The sequence below is a fragment of the Palaemon carinicauda genome, chromosome 44 (assembly GCF_036898095.1).
Source record: "Palaemon carinicauda isolate YSFRI2023 chromosome 44, ASM3689809v2, whole genome shotgun sequence".
Classification (NCBI taxonomy): domain Eukaryota; kingdom Metazoa; phylum Arthropoda; class Malacostraca; order Decapoda; family Palaemonidae; genus Palaemon; species Palaemon carinicauda.
Genome location: NC_090768.1, coordinates 28,159,162 through 28,175,918, shown reverse-complemented (window position 1 = coordinate 28,175,918; position 16,757 = coordinate 28,159,162). Strand labels below are relative to the sequence as shown.

The 16,757-nt window shown below is 32.0% G+C and overlaps 1 protein-coding gene across 5 annotated transcripts in view; it reads left to right on the top strand.

Annotated features, from left to right (window-relative positions):
- The window catches only part of LOC137634253 (fasciclin-2-like), a 114,402-nt gene that overhangs the window by 79,190 nt on the left and 18,455 nt on the right, over positions 1 to 16,757 (top strand). For 3 of the 5 annotated variants that reach the window (XM_068366531.1, XM_068366534.1, XM_068366530.1), the window contains exons 12-14: positions 6,612 to 6,689; positions 13,527 to 13,734; positions 14,035 to 14,157. In XM_068366531.1, the coding sequence (XP_068222632.1) occupies positions 6,612 to 6,689; positions 13,527 to 13,734; positions 14,035 to 14,157 (409 nt within the window). The remainder of the gene's footprint in view (positions 1 to 6,611; positions 6,690 to 13,526; positions 13,735 to 14,034; positions 14,158 to 16,757) is intronic. The other 2 variants (XM_068366532.1, XM_068366533.1) reach the window with 2 other exon arrangements.

The window sequence follows — 16,757 nt, the reverse complement described above, 5'->3', positions numbered from 1 at the left end:
TATATATATTTGGGCTCGAGCCATGTCATCCTGATGGAAGTTCCTCATTAGCAGCTTCTACTTGGGATATTTCTGCCAAAAATTGATTTTTCATATATATATATATATATATTATATATATATATATATATATATATATATATATATATATATATATATATATATATATATATATATATATATGCTCAAAATATGCATAAAGTAGATAGATAGATAGGTATGCGTTTAGTAATGTACTCTAGATCTACACACACACTTTTGATATATATATATATATATATATATATATATATATATATATATACAGTAAATATATATATACAGTAAATATATATATATATATATATATATATATATATATATATATATATATATATATATATACAGTAAATATATATATATATATATATATATATATATATATATATATATATATATATATATATATATAGTCATCCATTACCAGTCCACTGCAGGACAAAGGCCTCAGACATATTCTTTCACACACACACACATATATGTATATATATATAGATAGATAGATATTTAGATAGATAGATTGATAGATAGATTGCAAGACATGCTTACAGTTATACATATACAGAAGATGTACTGTACATAAATATAGCTGACCCTTAACATGTGTGGTGGGTTAGGTAGCAGATAACAAAGAATGTAGGAAATCTGTGAATATATGCTGCACCCTTGATAAAACTCCAAAATCCATTATTAACTGAATAAAAAAAAAACTTAGCCTAGCTTTGACAGAAAAGACATGAAAACAATAATATTCCTAGATATATAATGCCAAATACAGGAAAGTAGGGAAAATTATATAATTGCAAAAAAAAGATAGTGCCTTCTGGCTTGGAAATTTTGGAAATTCAGATTATTGCATTTATTACCAGGAAAACTTTTATCTTCTATGCTTCAAATGCTCTTTTTTTGTGAAAATAATTTGTTATTACTAAACAATCCTGTTTAAATACGTATGCAAGCGGCCCAGTCCCGTACGAAACCTTTTTCTAGCCATGGTACCTGTTCTTTTACTTTTTCTTTGAATATTCCAGTGAAAGTATTTGTTTTAGTATCCCATATAGTTCTACCATTATCTTTGATTTTTTGAGGAATAAATTATTCGTTTTCCCTATACTAGCTACTGTTGTATGTGGTATTCGTTAACAAATCTTTGTTGCACGTCTCTCCAAGGTACATCCCTATTTATTTTTCTGCTCGATATTATAATTATGCTGAAAGATGCATGAGAGGCATAAGTTATCAGAGATGATAAGTAAACAGGCCAAAAATGTAAAATCTCCCAAGATAAATACACCAATGAATATATATATATATATATATATATATATATATATATATATATATATATATATATATATATATATATATATATATATACACACAGTAGGGTCCCGAATTATGCGTGTTCGAATTATGCGATTCCCCAATTATACGGTCGGTAGTTTAAAAAGAAAAAATTGTTTCTGCAAAGCTGTTCAAAGTCTGCAAGTCAAGCACTACAATATATATCAAATCTATTGTCTTTTTAGGTATATTGGTAGACCTAAATACAGAGGTGGATAATAAATGTTACCAAACGATATTTATCTTACATTTTATTAACATAATTTCATAATAAATAGCCCCTTAAAGGATAAAATTCCATATCAACAATGAAATCAACTTTTAACTGCGAATCCAGCTAACAAAATGTAAACAGAATTGTGGTTACATTCTCGGCAATCTTTATCTTTCTCTAACCTTTCGATAATTTTAATGGTATTGTTAATGAAGGTATATTCAAGCATTATTTTTATTTAGTATAAAATATATAAAAGCTTTAGTTTTCCCTGTGGGTATTCAAGGTTTTCACACGTAGGCTGAGTTCGTTTATCGGCAGTGAATAGCGTAAATTTCCGGAACAAGTCGGCAATATTTTGTCATCTTCTAAACAGTATAGATTTGCTTTACAATGATTTGTTTTGTATAGTACAAGGTGTAATTATAAAATCCTCTCTCCAGAGAGAGAGAGAGAGAGAGAGAGAGAGAGAGAGAGAGAGAGAGAGAGAGAGAGAGTGAGAAACTTAATCTCTCTCTCTCTCTCTCTCTCTCTCTCTCTCTCTCTCTCTGTATGTGTGTAAGAAATAAAATCTTAGTTCACATATTACAACCTGAGTTTAAGAATGAAATTAACATGACTATTATTAGTTGCGGTGATCATTTCCTCGCTTCAAGTGGTACAAGAAACAAAAACATGGCATTCGATTACAACAGCAGAGTCTCTCTCTCTCTCTCTCTCTCTCTCTCTCTCTCTCTCTCTCTCTCTCTCTCTGATGTTATACAATACTTACATATACTGTGGATGAAGAACCCAAAATAGGTTTTATTTAAAAGCGTCAATTAAATATAAAGCAAAAAAATTATACCGAGTATAAATCCATTTCAATCGTAGCTTAAAATATGACATCCGATTTCGTCAGCAAACTACTATTTTTAGGAAACTTCACTTTATTCTAGAAAATCGCTACTATTTAAATAATTAATTGTGCTTTAAGAAAACCCTTAACTTTTGTTTTAAATTTCAGAAATGTTTTATAAATCGAGTATTGCCAATTTATTTTTGTTTAACTTTTAGCTGTGATCAGATCAGCTGATGTCTAGCTCTCGCTCTCAAGAATATGAGTGTACGAATACAATAACAAAGCATTGTTTATACCATTTCTTGACTTATTCAAATCATCTATACAGTTAATATTATATAAGCACCAATGTCTTATAACCTATCATATTTATTGTTTATTACATTTATAACCATCATTCTCTCTCTCTCATGTCTTATAACCTATCATATTTATTGTTTATTACATTTATAACCATCATCTCTCTCTCTCTCTCTCTCTCTCTCTCTCTCTCTCTCTCTCTCTCTCTCTCTCTCTCTCGCTACCCCCCTCATTTCTTACCTCTCTATCTCTCTAACAAATGAAATCTTTGTTGTTTCACAGAGTTCAGTTTTATTAAAAATCTAGCATGATTCAATTTTCCTTACTTCTCCAATCTCGCACCTTCTCTATCATATAGAACGTTCTAGCGGTAACCTAATTGTTCGATGACTTTAAAAACCGGCCTGGGACTTTCTTCTTCTTTTACCTTTTTTTCCAAATGGTTCCCTAATTGAGGTGGGTACAAGTTGACTTATAACTGCAGCTAAGAAAAGTATTTTGGATATGGAAAGGACAATTATCTTTCGTAACAGTTTAGAATTATCGTAAATTACCATACTGTTAATAGCGGCTCTTTGCTATTGTTGATAAACGTATGAAAAAAAGTTTTCCTGGTTTGCTACGATTTTAGGAATTTATATGGATACGGTAAGTAAAATATTTGTAATAACATAATGTTTAAAATGCTTTTACTGTAATATAAATAGTTATCACTTTGATCATGTGTGTTTAATGCGTTCGTTTGTTTATTATGATCGAAGATGGAGCATACAGTAAACAAATGGAAGATTTCCGTTTCAGGCGGCGTCATAAAGGAAAACGTTTTTTCATTTATTTTGAAGTTCTAAAAAAAATTAAGTAGAACAACATTGGCAATAACAAAATCATCATATAAAACTAACCTATACAAAGATGTGTAAATGCGTTCGTTTCTTCGTTATGATCAGAAATAAACGTAAACAAAACAATGGTCGTCATTTTTCATTGTGCTTTTTGGCGTGTTTAGGAAACTCGTGATATGAAATCTCCTTTATTTTGATAATTTAGGATTTTCAATGATACAACAAAAGCTACTCTATACAGTGATGGTTTTGCTATTCACCAGTTGTCGTATACAATAGATATGGCAAACATTAAAATTTGTCTGTATTTTGAGTCCTGTTATAACGAGAAATATACGGTGTTTACACACATCCTGGTTGTAACTTTAACCTTTTTTTCAAGTTATTAAAACTTTAAAGCATATTAAATGTTTGATTTATTTACAAAAACAATTTGATAGTATAAAATAATACAGTATAGTATATAGAAAGTATTGGAAATGGGTGGTAAACACGTTTGAATAGGCAAGTTGCTGGTTGCCATGGCCCAAATGTAATTATTTCTGTTAGTTGTGCATTTCGAAATATACGATTTTCCATTTATACGAGGTCATTGATCGACCAAATTCTTGCATAATTCGGGACCCTACTGTATATATATATATATATATATATATATATATATATATATATATATATATATATATATATATATATATGGGACTATGATGTGCAAAGTAGGAGAGATGATGAATGGAGAAGTATTGAATTAAAAGCTCAAGATAGGAATGACTGGCGAGATCTAACCGAGGCCCTTTGCGTCATTGGCGAAGGAGGAGATGATGAAGATGATGATGATGATATATATATATATATATATATATATATATATATATGTATATATATATGTATATATATTATATATATATATATATATATATATATATATATATATATATATATATATATATATATATATATATATATATATATATATATATATATATTATTATATATATATATATATATATATATATATATATATATATATATATATATATATATATATATATATATATATATATATATATATATATACAGTATATGTGTGTATATGCATTTTTTTAATATTTTTGCACACATGCATAGAAGAAATTTGAAATTATTTATTAACCCTTTTACCCCGGGGTATTTGGAAATTTCCAACCCTTAATCCCCAAGGGGTTATCTTTTTCCTAGCACATTTTGCAATATATTTTTTTCAAATTGCTCTAACAGCCTTAATTTTTGTCATAGAGAGGTCAGGTTGGTCTCATTCTCTTGGAAAATGCCTGAATTTTCTCAAAAAATTATCAAAAAATATGAAAAACAAATTTTTATAGCATTTTTTTTGCAAGGACGTAGCGGTACGTCCATGGGGGTAAAGGGATGGCTTTTGTGAAACGTACCAGTACGTCCTTTGGGGGTAAAAGGGTTAACATACTGTATATGATCAAATATTGCTTTTGAAAATAAGTTATCATAGTTGAAGTACTGTATGCCATTGGATATTTCTTTAGTTTTTTCATTCTTTAAATTTGTATGAACAAGGCCAAATCCTATCCGTTATCTATTTTCTGGAAATAAAGGGAAATTGGAATAACTTCTTACTTTTTTTTTTTTTTAAGAATAAGCCCATTTTCAGCCATAGATTCACATTTTGTTCAACCTGATTTTTAATTAAATCTTTCCCCTTAAAAAATTGCTCAAGTTTCCATTACTTTATTATTAAAGTATTATTGTAAGTTTTCTCTGTAAATAGTAAGCATAATTAGAGTTTACTTTTGTATTATTTTTAGCATATCTGAAGAGTTACATCATACTGTGTTTCGAAATCAGGCACAATTTGCGACATTTCAGATTTAATTTTCAAGTTTTAGGTTGTTACGAATGTAACAGCTCATTAGAGTAAGAAATACTGTAATTATGATTTTGAATATATGTGCGTGATAATCATAAACGGTACATATTTATAGACTGATAGGTAGTAAATTGAGTTTGGGTAATAAATGGAATTACAGTGCACTACTTACATTCACGATATGATAATGTGTTGCAGTACTTAAGCAAGGCTTTCATTGGTTTGTCTTTTGTTTATTTATGGTTTCATCCTCTTCTGAAAGTCTTTATATGATTTTTAAGCACTAAGTGTTGTTTTCAGTGTTAAGTCAAGTGGAATATATGACTTACAACCTAGTGAATAAAAAGTAAGGTCACTGAAAGGCATTAGCAGAATAATTTAGTGGGACGTTCTCTTTTAGATTCCTTTTTTTTTTCTTTGCTATGAGGAATTATGTATCCCTTATATTTCTTGTAATTTTACTTTTTCCATTTTTGTAGCACTCTAATGTTATACTATGTATTGCTGTTCTATCTGGTTTTGAATGCTCTGAATGGAAGGAAGGTCTCTTTCTATAAATTATCCAGAACTATTTTTACAGAGTTGAGCGTTACCATCACTAAATTTCTTTTGTTTGAGGAACTCTGTGTTGAATCTACAATCATTGTATCTTACTATTTTGCTGTACCAGCAGTGATTCTCACATACTGAAAGCTAGACATTCTGTGCTCTTAAATTCTCATTTAAATCTATTCTTAAAATACTGTACTTCCATATGCTTGATCAAATTTTTATGATAAAGATTCTTTTAAACTTTTTCATTACATGCCTAAATGCCTCCTGTGTGTGTTTGTATTTGTATGGCTGTTTAATTATTTGTTAATCATCTTAATGTCTTTATAGAGCCTTTACACCACTCTTTTTGAACCATGTCAAACAACCTAAATACCGGCCCACACATTCCTGTTCCTTATTTATTTTTTTAGCTGCCAACATCTTCAATGCCTTATTCCTTTGATTACTTAAATTGGAATAACCACGGAAAAAGGCGTATGAGACCTCCCTGTTCCATGGTATTCTCCAATTTCTCTTTCTCTCCCGCATATCTATAATGATCTATCAGATTTTATATGTGGGGTGTTGTCGCTGAGTGTGGGGTTGTGTGTGTTACAGATCCATCGTCGATGTCAGGTACCGGGGGAAAGCCGACGTACAGTAGTGTTGCCCCCTCCACCACTACCCCCGCCCACGGTACCTTTCTGCTTACTGTCTGCTGCTGCTGCCTTCTATCTGCCCTAACTGCCGCCACTACGCATTAGGCTACGTCACTACTACCTATATATAATATATTCATAATTACTGACACTTCATAGAAATCAAATCATAAAAATAAGTTTATTTAGAGTTATCGCTGCAATTAGGAGTGATCAGTTTTCGTGACATAAACAAGAAATTTATTTTCCTTTTTAGTTTGAGAACCTGAAAACTAATTTTCTGTAAGAACAATATTATGGCTAAACAACAAGGCAAAATTCTTCATAGATAAGTGATATTCGGGAAATTTAGATATTAAAGCTAATTTAGAAAAGGGACTGACTAGCCAACTTATAAGGTATAGTTATGCAATATTCCAATAGTTTCTCCTTATAGCTAAGCCTATCGTAAATTCAGAAGAAATGACATGTCAGATTATTTTCTATTTACTGTACATTTTCACTTTTTTTATGAAAATGGGAGATACAGTGGTGAACATTGTTTTTGAAGCCTCAGTGTTAGTGTATGGAATCATAATATTTGTTGCACCAGTAAAGCACTAAATTAGTTGTGCATTGCTACTGTTGAAAGGTGGGCATTTACTCAAACATTATTCTGGTGTACAATTATATTAATCATGAATTTTTCATGAGTACTGTTCTAGTTGACAATGAAATTTCATAAAAAAGTGCTTTCTCTAATTTTTTAGGATTTGGTAGAATGTGCAGAACACTGAACTGAAAATTAGTACAGTTTTTGAGTGCACATATTGATATTTTTTTTCAGCATTTTCGTTATCTTTTATTGGAAATTGTTTTTAATGTCAGTGAAATTTTATTGAATATAGTATACAAAATATATATGCACTGATTGTATATGTATTTTCTGTTTTTTCTAATGCTGAAGTAGTTTTGTTGAGCATAGAATTGGTTGATTTTAAGTCACTATGTACAGAGCATTTTGCCATTGATACACCTGAGTTGTGTAGTTGCAGATTTAGTAATGCTACATCACAGGTCTTCATGTGTTACAAAGCATGTCTTGTAAGGTGCCAACTAAGTGCAGTTCAGACCCAGAAAAATATGCTTTTAAAGCTTTTTGAAGATTATCTCTGCTTTACCGTAACATCAAGACGTTCTGCTTGCTTTATCAGCGCATTAATTTTTCTTTTGGTAAAATTAAGAAGTATTCAGTTGTTCAAGTACAGGGCTAGGTATTGGCTGAATTAAAGTTGAACAGAAATTCTACGTTCTACGTATAAAATTTTTTATAAAGCTAGACTTTTGACTGGATTATTGCCTGAACAGTTAGTTTGAAAAGAAAATGTGCTTTGAGGTCTGAGCTGCTTTGGCAAAGTGCACTGCCAGTTATTAACATTCCTTTTATATTAAACAAGTTAGCTAGATAGATAATTAATCTAATTGATGAAAATCTCACTTGACTTGTTTTGGAAGACCTCATAATGTAACATGATGGATAAAGAATTCTTGAAGGTTGACTAGATCAATTTTTTGTGGTTCTTAAGTGATTCATTGTAGGTATTGAGTGTTGCTGTTAAGGCTTTGGACTCTTAAAACTAGAACAGCTAAATTTTTGCTAGGTGGTTTAAATGTTCTAATTCAAGCCTTAACAACAACAAGTTCCTAACATACAATTTAAGTATGAATACTGGTTATTGAGTATTTTGATACAACCTATAGGTCTCGAAGTGTTGATTAATGTATTATAATGCTCTCATTTGGGAGCTTGATATTGATATATAGTACATACTACCTTCAACTTAGCCTATATCATTGTATAAAGAACAGCTCATTGTTAGTGATATATTATTAGGATTTAAAAAAGTTTTTCATAGTTAAGTGTGTTGTAGTGGCGGCGTGGAAGAAAAACTAATCCAAAAGGGCAACTCTTTTTGCATATGCATTGTTGTTTTTGCTAAAGCTCAGTTACTCTGTCTCACCTATTTTTTTTTCTTTCCTGACCTCAAATATTTAATGTTCCCCTTCTCTAATCTACACCAAGGAGTCGAGGTAGGAATATCCAACCTCATTCTCCTTAAAACATAATCTTCTCTACCCCATTTCTGTGGAGTGGTGGCGCCGGAGGGGATATTTTCTTTTAGCAGTGTTAGCATTATTTTGCTGGAAAAAAAAGAAGTGGAAAATTAGTATTAAATATTTAAAATGTTTTCAGGGCATGAAGAGGTTTTCTTGGCTGTAAGTTGCAGTTTCTTTTATAAATCTTTTGCCTTTTTTACAATTATAACTCACATATTTTCCTCTAACAGTCCTGAATGTGTTTAAAAGATTTCAAAATTAAGTTGTACACATTATTTTCTTGATCATCAGTATGGGTTTGAAAATATAGCAAGTAAGGTAAATATATCCTCTCATTATGTCCTGAAAATTTTCAGTATTTTAAAGTTGTATTCTTTCATTACCGAACATGAATAGAATTGTTAGCATAGTTTATGGATATACTGTTCAGTATTATATTTTCTATGATGAAGACTATGGAAAATATTTTAATTGTTCATCTTTGCTTATGTGTTAACCACCACATCTTCCTTTATTTTTCATCACTTGTACTGTAGTATACTTTAATTATTTTGAATGAAATTAGTTTTCAGATAATCCTTTTTGTCTTTTGCATGTTTTTATGTGGTTGTAGCAACTCAGGAATGTGGGTCACTGTGCATAAATAGGAAAAAGATCAAAGAATGAAACTTGTTTAAAAAAAGAAAATTTTTTAGTATTATCCCTCTGGCGCCTTGCACTCTTCACCTTGCACTTGGCTGGATTTCTGCATGAAGTCTAGAGTCCAGTATTTTCCTTTTCCCATATCTTCAATGTTTACAGCAATGATTGTGGTCACACTGCAAGGATAGAACTCTATAATATTCTTTTTCTTTTCATTGCATCAACAGTAGTTTTTTTTTTTTTTTCAAAGCATCTTTTCTTATTGTACATAATGAGAACTTTCTTTTTGTATCTTAGTGGATATGGGGTACTTTGAAATAAGTGTCATTGCAAGTAAAAAGAGTGTTCATAGAGATCATTCCTTGCATCATGAATCGTGTGTTGCATGTGTTCCTCAGGCGCACGTGGTTGCTGCATATTTGTTCTACCAGTGTTGTCACCTTTTATCTATCATATTTAATCTATTGAATGATCTATGTGGTTGCTAATTTAATTCCTTTTAGTAGTTCACTATATTAAATTACCTTTTAATTTTGTCTGTCCATAAGTTTATATTCAGTATATATGTTGTGAACTTAATGTTTTGCCCAATCGTAGGGAAATCCGTTTTTAGTTCTTGGACGTTGTCAGTATCCATAGTTTGGCCCATAGAAAGCCTTTGTAGATTATTATATTCCAAGGTGTGGCTCTGGGTGAATAGGAATAACAGCTCACACACTATAGCTGCTGACCATTCAATATAAGTTGATGGTTTATTTCAGAATTGTTAACACTATGCAGTAGTAATGGTACATACTGATACACTAGTTTTATGTAACACCGCTATCAGATTTATATTTATATGACAACTTGAGATATGAGAATAACACTTAGAATTTCAACTTTATTATGATATGCTTTACAAAGGATGAGATTTAGTCTTTGATGAATTTTGATTTATCAATTAAATCATGTTAGTGTTGCAGTAAATTACACTATTTAATCCATTTACAAGTATGATTTATTTTATGGCTTTGAGTATCAAGGTGTAGTAATTGATTTATTAAAGTTATCCATTCTTTATGACCCTGTTGAACTATTGAGACAGCACAAATTTTGGTCCCTTTGAAGTAAAAAGTAGTCTAGACTTTCAGTTGTTACAATGTTAAAACAGTGGTTAAAGTCTGCATGGTTAGAGTTTTAGGGTGTTTTAGCATGAAAAAAGGGAAGTCTTTGTAGCACAAAGTTCTGTCGTACTGGTTATCTTACATTTGGCTTTGTTGAATAAACAAAAAGATATTTAAAATTACAAGTAAATTTTTAAATTCTTGCCAGACTGGTGAGTAATACATAAGTACAGTATGCTTATAGCAGTTTTACTTTGAATGAGCCATATGGAGCCAGGTATTTACACTTCATAAGAAATTGAAATAGGAATTTGTCTATCCAGTCAGCTTTGTCCTGCAGAATTGATTTCTAGTTTGCTTTGTAAAGCGGCTAAAGTTGCGTTTTATTGGGCTCTTCATGATAGGTGCCCTTGGTGCTCCTCAAGTGAGCTGTCAATTTCAATTCCTAAGAGCCCCCTCCCTTTTCCTCTAACCTATCCCTTTAGACCTATATCGACTCATTCCCTTCCTTGTTATTTCATTGTTCAGTGGTCAATGAGTCCACTGTTGATCTTTGATTGTTCTCTGGTGACATTCTCTAGCATTGGTGATGAATTTAGCCACCTCGCCAGTAACCATATGCCCTCAATGATACCTAATTACTGAGTGTAATACATCAATATATTGTACAAATTGTTTGAAAATACAAGATATTCATAAACGTCGATTTTTCATTTATCATTCATAGAGGATGAAAAGTCATGTAGACTGCTTACAAAGTTTAGAAATTTTATGTTTGAGGTTGATTATTCCATTATTTGTAATAGGAAACTACAAATAGGTATGCAGGATCTTTCTCTGGTAGATATCTAATAAGACATTTCTATATATCATAGCATAATCAGCAAACAATTTGGAACTAGATTATACAGTATATTCTCCAGATGGGATGCTACATTCAGTGAGAATAATGTGGAATTATTTCTTAACCAGCAGTCGTAATATATAGTATGATAAGTCTTTTCTTTATTAAAGCAATCATTATTATTGCTAAAACAAGTGCTGAGTATTTTTGTACCTTTCACTGCTTCCAAGCCAATACTTCATCTCATTTTAATACATCATAAGCTGATTGCTTTCCTGTGTTCAATTTCTGCTTGCCACTTTTACCTAATTTGAGGTCTCATGTTTGAACTTGCATCTAAATCCTTGTTGCAATGAGTTTGAGATAAAGTTTGATCTTTTCATTTAGTGTAATTTCATTCCTGACTGTCTTTGCATAATACTTTGATGCTTAACCAGTCAAGTATGTATTTTTTTACATCATGAAATTTATGATTTTTAAAACCCTGCTTAGCATTTGTGTTCTTTGTGCATTATTTTGTTGCAAGATTAAACTTCAGGTCCTATGTTGCAACATTGCCTAGTGATATAACACAGTTCCCTTATACCGTATAGCAACTTCAACATAGATTGTAAGGAGTTTATTTGTATTTAGAGATGCAGTATGTAAAAGATTATTACCTTCAAAGTTTGTGCTATGGGTAGATTGATATAACAAATTGATCAAAGCAGTAATGAATTTTCAGGTTGAAGTAACTTAATTTTAGGAGGATGTTAGTTAATTACCATATCAGTGGCATGACATAAGATATATCTGTACTCTTTATACAGTGCAATTCATACAGATAATTAGATAATTTATTATTACATATTAAAAGGAATTGTGGAGCTATTTTATTAGTGCATACAGGAATGGTTGTTTTGTTTATGCTGTATCTCGGATTATGTAGGTTTGAGAAGGTGGGTATGATAGTAAAATTGGCTTAACATATTCTTTTTATTCTTTACTCGTTGGTAGAATGTGAGAATAATGGTTTATCAAATTTACAATTTGCCTATTAGCCAGTGCATGTGACTTTTCAAGGTACTTATGTTTAAACGGTTTTCACCGTTTAAGCTTTTTTGTGGTGTCATAAGGTATCTTTGGATCCTCTTCTTCAAATGATCATTGATATGTGTGATGGTGTCCATGGGGACTTGCTGTAAACTAGCTTCATTGTCTAGCTACCCAACTTTACTGGGCCATTTTCTTTAATAATGAACTTGCTGGGCTCACTGTAATAATCATAATTCACATTTAGCTCTTAAATTTCATTGTAACTTGTTTCTCGTCTACAAGTTTTTAACCTGACGGTCTTGTTTAGTTCTCATATTTCAAAATGGATTGCTGTAATATCTTGCATATGTCTTTCCCTCCCTAGTACATGTTGCTTCCTATTTCCAAAGACTGTCCTTAGCATTCCCATCCTCCCCTCACTACTGTCCCTAATGACCCGTGATATGCATAACGTGGCTGGGGTCATAGGAAAGGCAGGCTAAAAGGAGCTGGCCTAGTGTCGAGTATCGCCATTGTCAACCAGTGCTACTGTCCATCGTACCATACTCTTCTGTGTAGCCTGCCAGCAGTGCACCACCGAGTAGTGTAAGTGTGGCTTGGAGAAACGGATTTCCCTACAAATGATTATTATTACCCTTGAGCATCTCGACTATCATAGCGGCTGTCAGTGTTCATTACTCCTTTTCTTTTGAAAGTCAGTTGGGTTGGAGGCTGTTTTCACTTCTTAACAATTTACTAGTATTTTCAGATGTAGTTTATACTAACATATTTGTAAGGACAGACTTAGTGGTAAAACAGAGGTGACAATATTAACAGTATTTAACACGCTTCATGTTATTGTGACATATGATAGTTGTAATAATTTGACTAAAAGTTTTATATTTTGGGCAATAACAGATATAGTGCTGAGTAGAAATAGGTTAAAATCAAATTTTTGTAACTGAAAAAGAATTGTTCTCTAAAATCACATTATATACAGTGTTTTTCCTATACAAGTAGTTAGATTAGGAAAAATGCACTATATCTGTTTTTCTTTGCCTTATTGTTATTTGCACTGTCATTGCTACTTACTGAAAAATGCATTAATAATTCAAGTTCAATAGGTAGCAGTGACATTTAATAACAAAATCTAACAAACTTTGTACTTCAGACCCAGTTGGCCCACAACCTTCCACTGGTGGAGTTGGAACAGGACTCATTATCGGCATCATTGTGATCGTTGTACTAATTGTTATTGTGGTTGCTGATGTGATGTGCTATTGCACAAAGAATGCTGGCTTGACTGCAGCCATTGTGGGTAAGAGAGGATCTAAGGACAAAGACAAGGAAGCCATGCTTGAAGACGGCAAGAATGCAAGGTATGTATGATTCATATAATTTGCCTTGCTACTTCACCTCCTCTTCTACTGCTGCCTCTTTCAAGGTCAGCTATGGGTCTTTAATACACTTGAGTAGTATTAAGTCATAGACTAATAAATATGTAAGTATTAGCAATCTTGATAATGTATTTAGGCTTGAATGTTGTAATATTAACTTAAGTGCTTCCAGATGTAGTTTACAGTATTTTATACTATAGCCATTCACTGGGGTAATATAGCTGTAGCAGTACTTTATTGTTCTGTAGATGTTACTTTGTTTCACTCTTCACCTTCCCTTAGTGCTGATACCCTCAACGAAGAATCCAAGGATGAAACCAAACCTCTTGATGAAAAACCACTCCCTGAGAAGGAAGTCCCCAAAGACCTCGAGAAAAAAGTTGATATTATTTCTGAGAAAGAGACGTAAGAGAGCCCAAAATGATTACAATTGCTTAAATTTATATGCATCCAGTATGACTTCTTTCCATGTCTCAATTTCTTGAGTTAATTAGCATGTTTAATGAATGTGAGTTATATTTGAATATAATACTGTACTAACCGACAGCATTTAAAGATTTTCATTATTAGTTACAGTATATGAAAATAATTTTTTTTAGTACAATTTTGGTATAACAGATGTTAGTAAGGAGTTAAATGTGCATATAACTGTTGAATGTCTGACTAACACAGAACTTTATAATCTGATGAAAATCAGCTAGTTCCTTTTTTTATAGATTTTTTTCTTTACATTTGCCTCTGCCGAACTTTAATTCATGCTTATTATTCGCAATGTGTAGCTGTCATTGCTTTTTATATACAGTATTATTTATGTCTTTGAACCTACCCTGATGATTATATCGTTTCTCTCTTGAAGATTGGCTTATACTGCACAGGTATTAACGTTTACCGCAATACTAAAAATTTCCCATTTTCTTCGTTTCATAAGGCTCAGGCCTGTAGCCCAGTATTGAAATAATCTAGCAGCCAATGGCAATGACCATGGTGTGGGTATGTTATACTTGCTTTTGTCTATCAGTCTTCTTGTCAACTTGGGCTGTGTGACCTCCCTCCAGATTGTGAAAGCATTTAACAGTTTTATTCAGGTTATTAGTGATTATAAGGACTGTCTGCTATTGAATTTGTTAGTGATTACTGTACAGATTGTTCAAGGGAGTTGTTTCTGGGAAATCATGATGGTCATTCTCATGGGGGATGATTACTGTAATTTAGGTATTGAATTGTTGTGGGGGATGTGAAGGCCTTAATGTTCCTTTTATGGAAATGTATGTGTAAATGAGTACTGACCAAATTAAAAATTCCAAACAGTGGGGATGATAATGGTAATGACATGCTAACCATTAGTAAGCTTTCTGACCATTATATTAATGAGCTTCATTGTAAGGAGGTGAGTGAATCTTACTTGAAATACCAACCAAGCCAGAGTGCGCCTTCATCATCCGGTCGAGCTGCTCACAAGCGTGATCTGCACCTAATGACACAAATGGAATCTCACTCTTGGTGATAGATAAATTCCCATCTTTCAAGTTTTTTCCATGTTGCTGGATGTTTTGTTTTCAATTGATGTATGTCAGCAATGTACCTTGGCCAGAGTCGTTTATATTGTGTTTGATCTAATATAAAAAAAAAAAATTAGTAATTGTCAGCTTCTACAGTACATGGAGAGTAAGATCTGCATTTCTGGGTGCTTCAGAAAAGAACAGGATGGTTTCAAGTTGGTGAAAATAATTCATCATTGATTTAAACATAGCATTCAATGACTTTTTGTCTTTCCACTTTTTAAGCTGTTCAATGACATTCTCGGTAGTCAGGATTTGTAGCAAGTTTGTGTTGGCTACCTTGATGCTTTCTTGTCCATCGCCAGCAATATTTTTCTGATTTGGAGTAGGTCTCCTACAACTCATTGCTTGCTTCTAAGCAGACTGTCTTTAGATGTGGAATCTCTGTGAAGAACAGTTCCAGAGCAATCTCGTACAAAGCCTTGTATGTATAGTTATGTGCAAAGAGTGTCCTATTATAGTGACTGCATTTAAGGATTTGTCTCGTAGTAGCTTGCCCATTTATTCCTGCTTCCATCCAAGCATCATCAAATTCTGAATTTTCAATAGACATTACCAAAGCTAGCATACCATAGCTCGTAAAGCTCAATATTATCAAAGATGGCTGAAAATCGATGATCTATCTAAAAGAGACAATTCATCATTCCACCAATGGACTCTCCAGACCTAAAACACATAAGAAATACATTTTGAAATTATGATCTATATCAATGAGAAGCTAAGATTTGTGCAAAATCTTATTAAGGCAGCCATTTTTTTATGATAGAAAATAGCGGCCATTCAGGTGCTTACACAAATGGAAATATTTATTTGTTGGATTTCTAATGTTGTAAGCGTTCCAAAAATGTATAGGTTTGCTAATCTCCATGAATTCTGAACAAAAGTAAATAATGAACCTGACTAAATGTTACCAGAATCCCACAACTTTTTATAATTCTGGTCGTAACTAAATGACTTGGGAGTAAACCATATAGAGGACTTGTATAGCCAGGAAAAAATACAAATCATCTTTGAAATTTTTAGTATTACTGTATTACATTTTGCTATAGAGCATGTGAAGGTCCAAAAATTGCCCAATTTAGTAATGTATGATATATGAACATAGCAATTATTTACACAAGCACAATCCCACTTATTAAGGAATATTCACATGCAAAAACTAGACAAAATTAACCGTAATCAGAGATAGGGAGCCTATGTAGTACTGTCTGGCTAGTCAAAGGACCCAATAATTATTCGCTAGCGGTAGTATCTCAACGGGTGGCTGGTTTGCTAAAGAAATGTTGTTTGTGGGTAATAAAGTGGGGAGTATTTTTGAAGTATTGTATTAATATTTTGCAGACTATAGTAGGAGTTATTTCTAGTCGTATAGAAGAGAAGTTTGGTGGCAATCAAGATCTGAATCTTATTTTGGACTCTGGCTTGTTTTGATAAAACTATTTCATT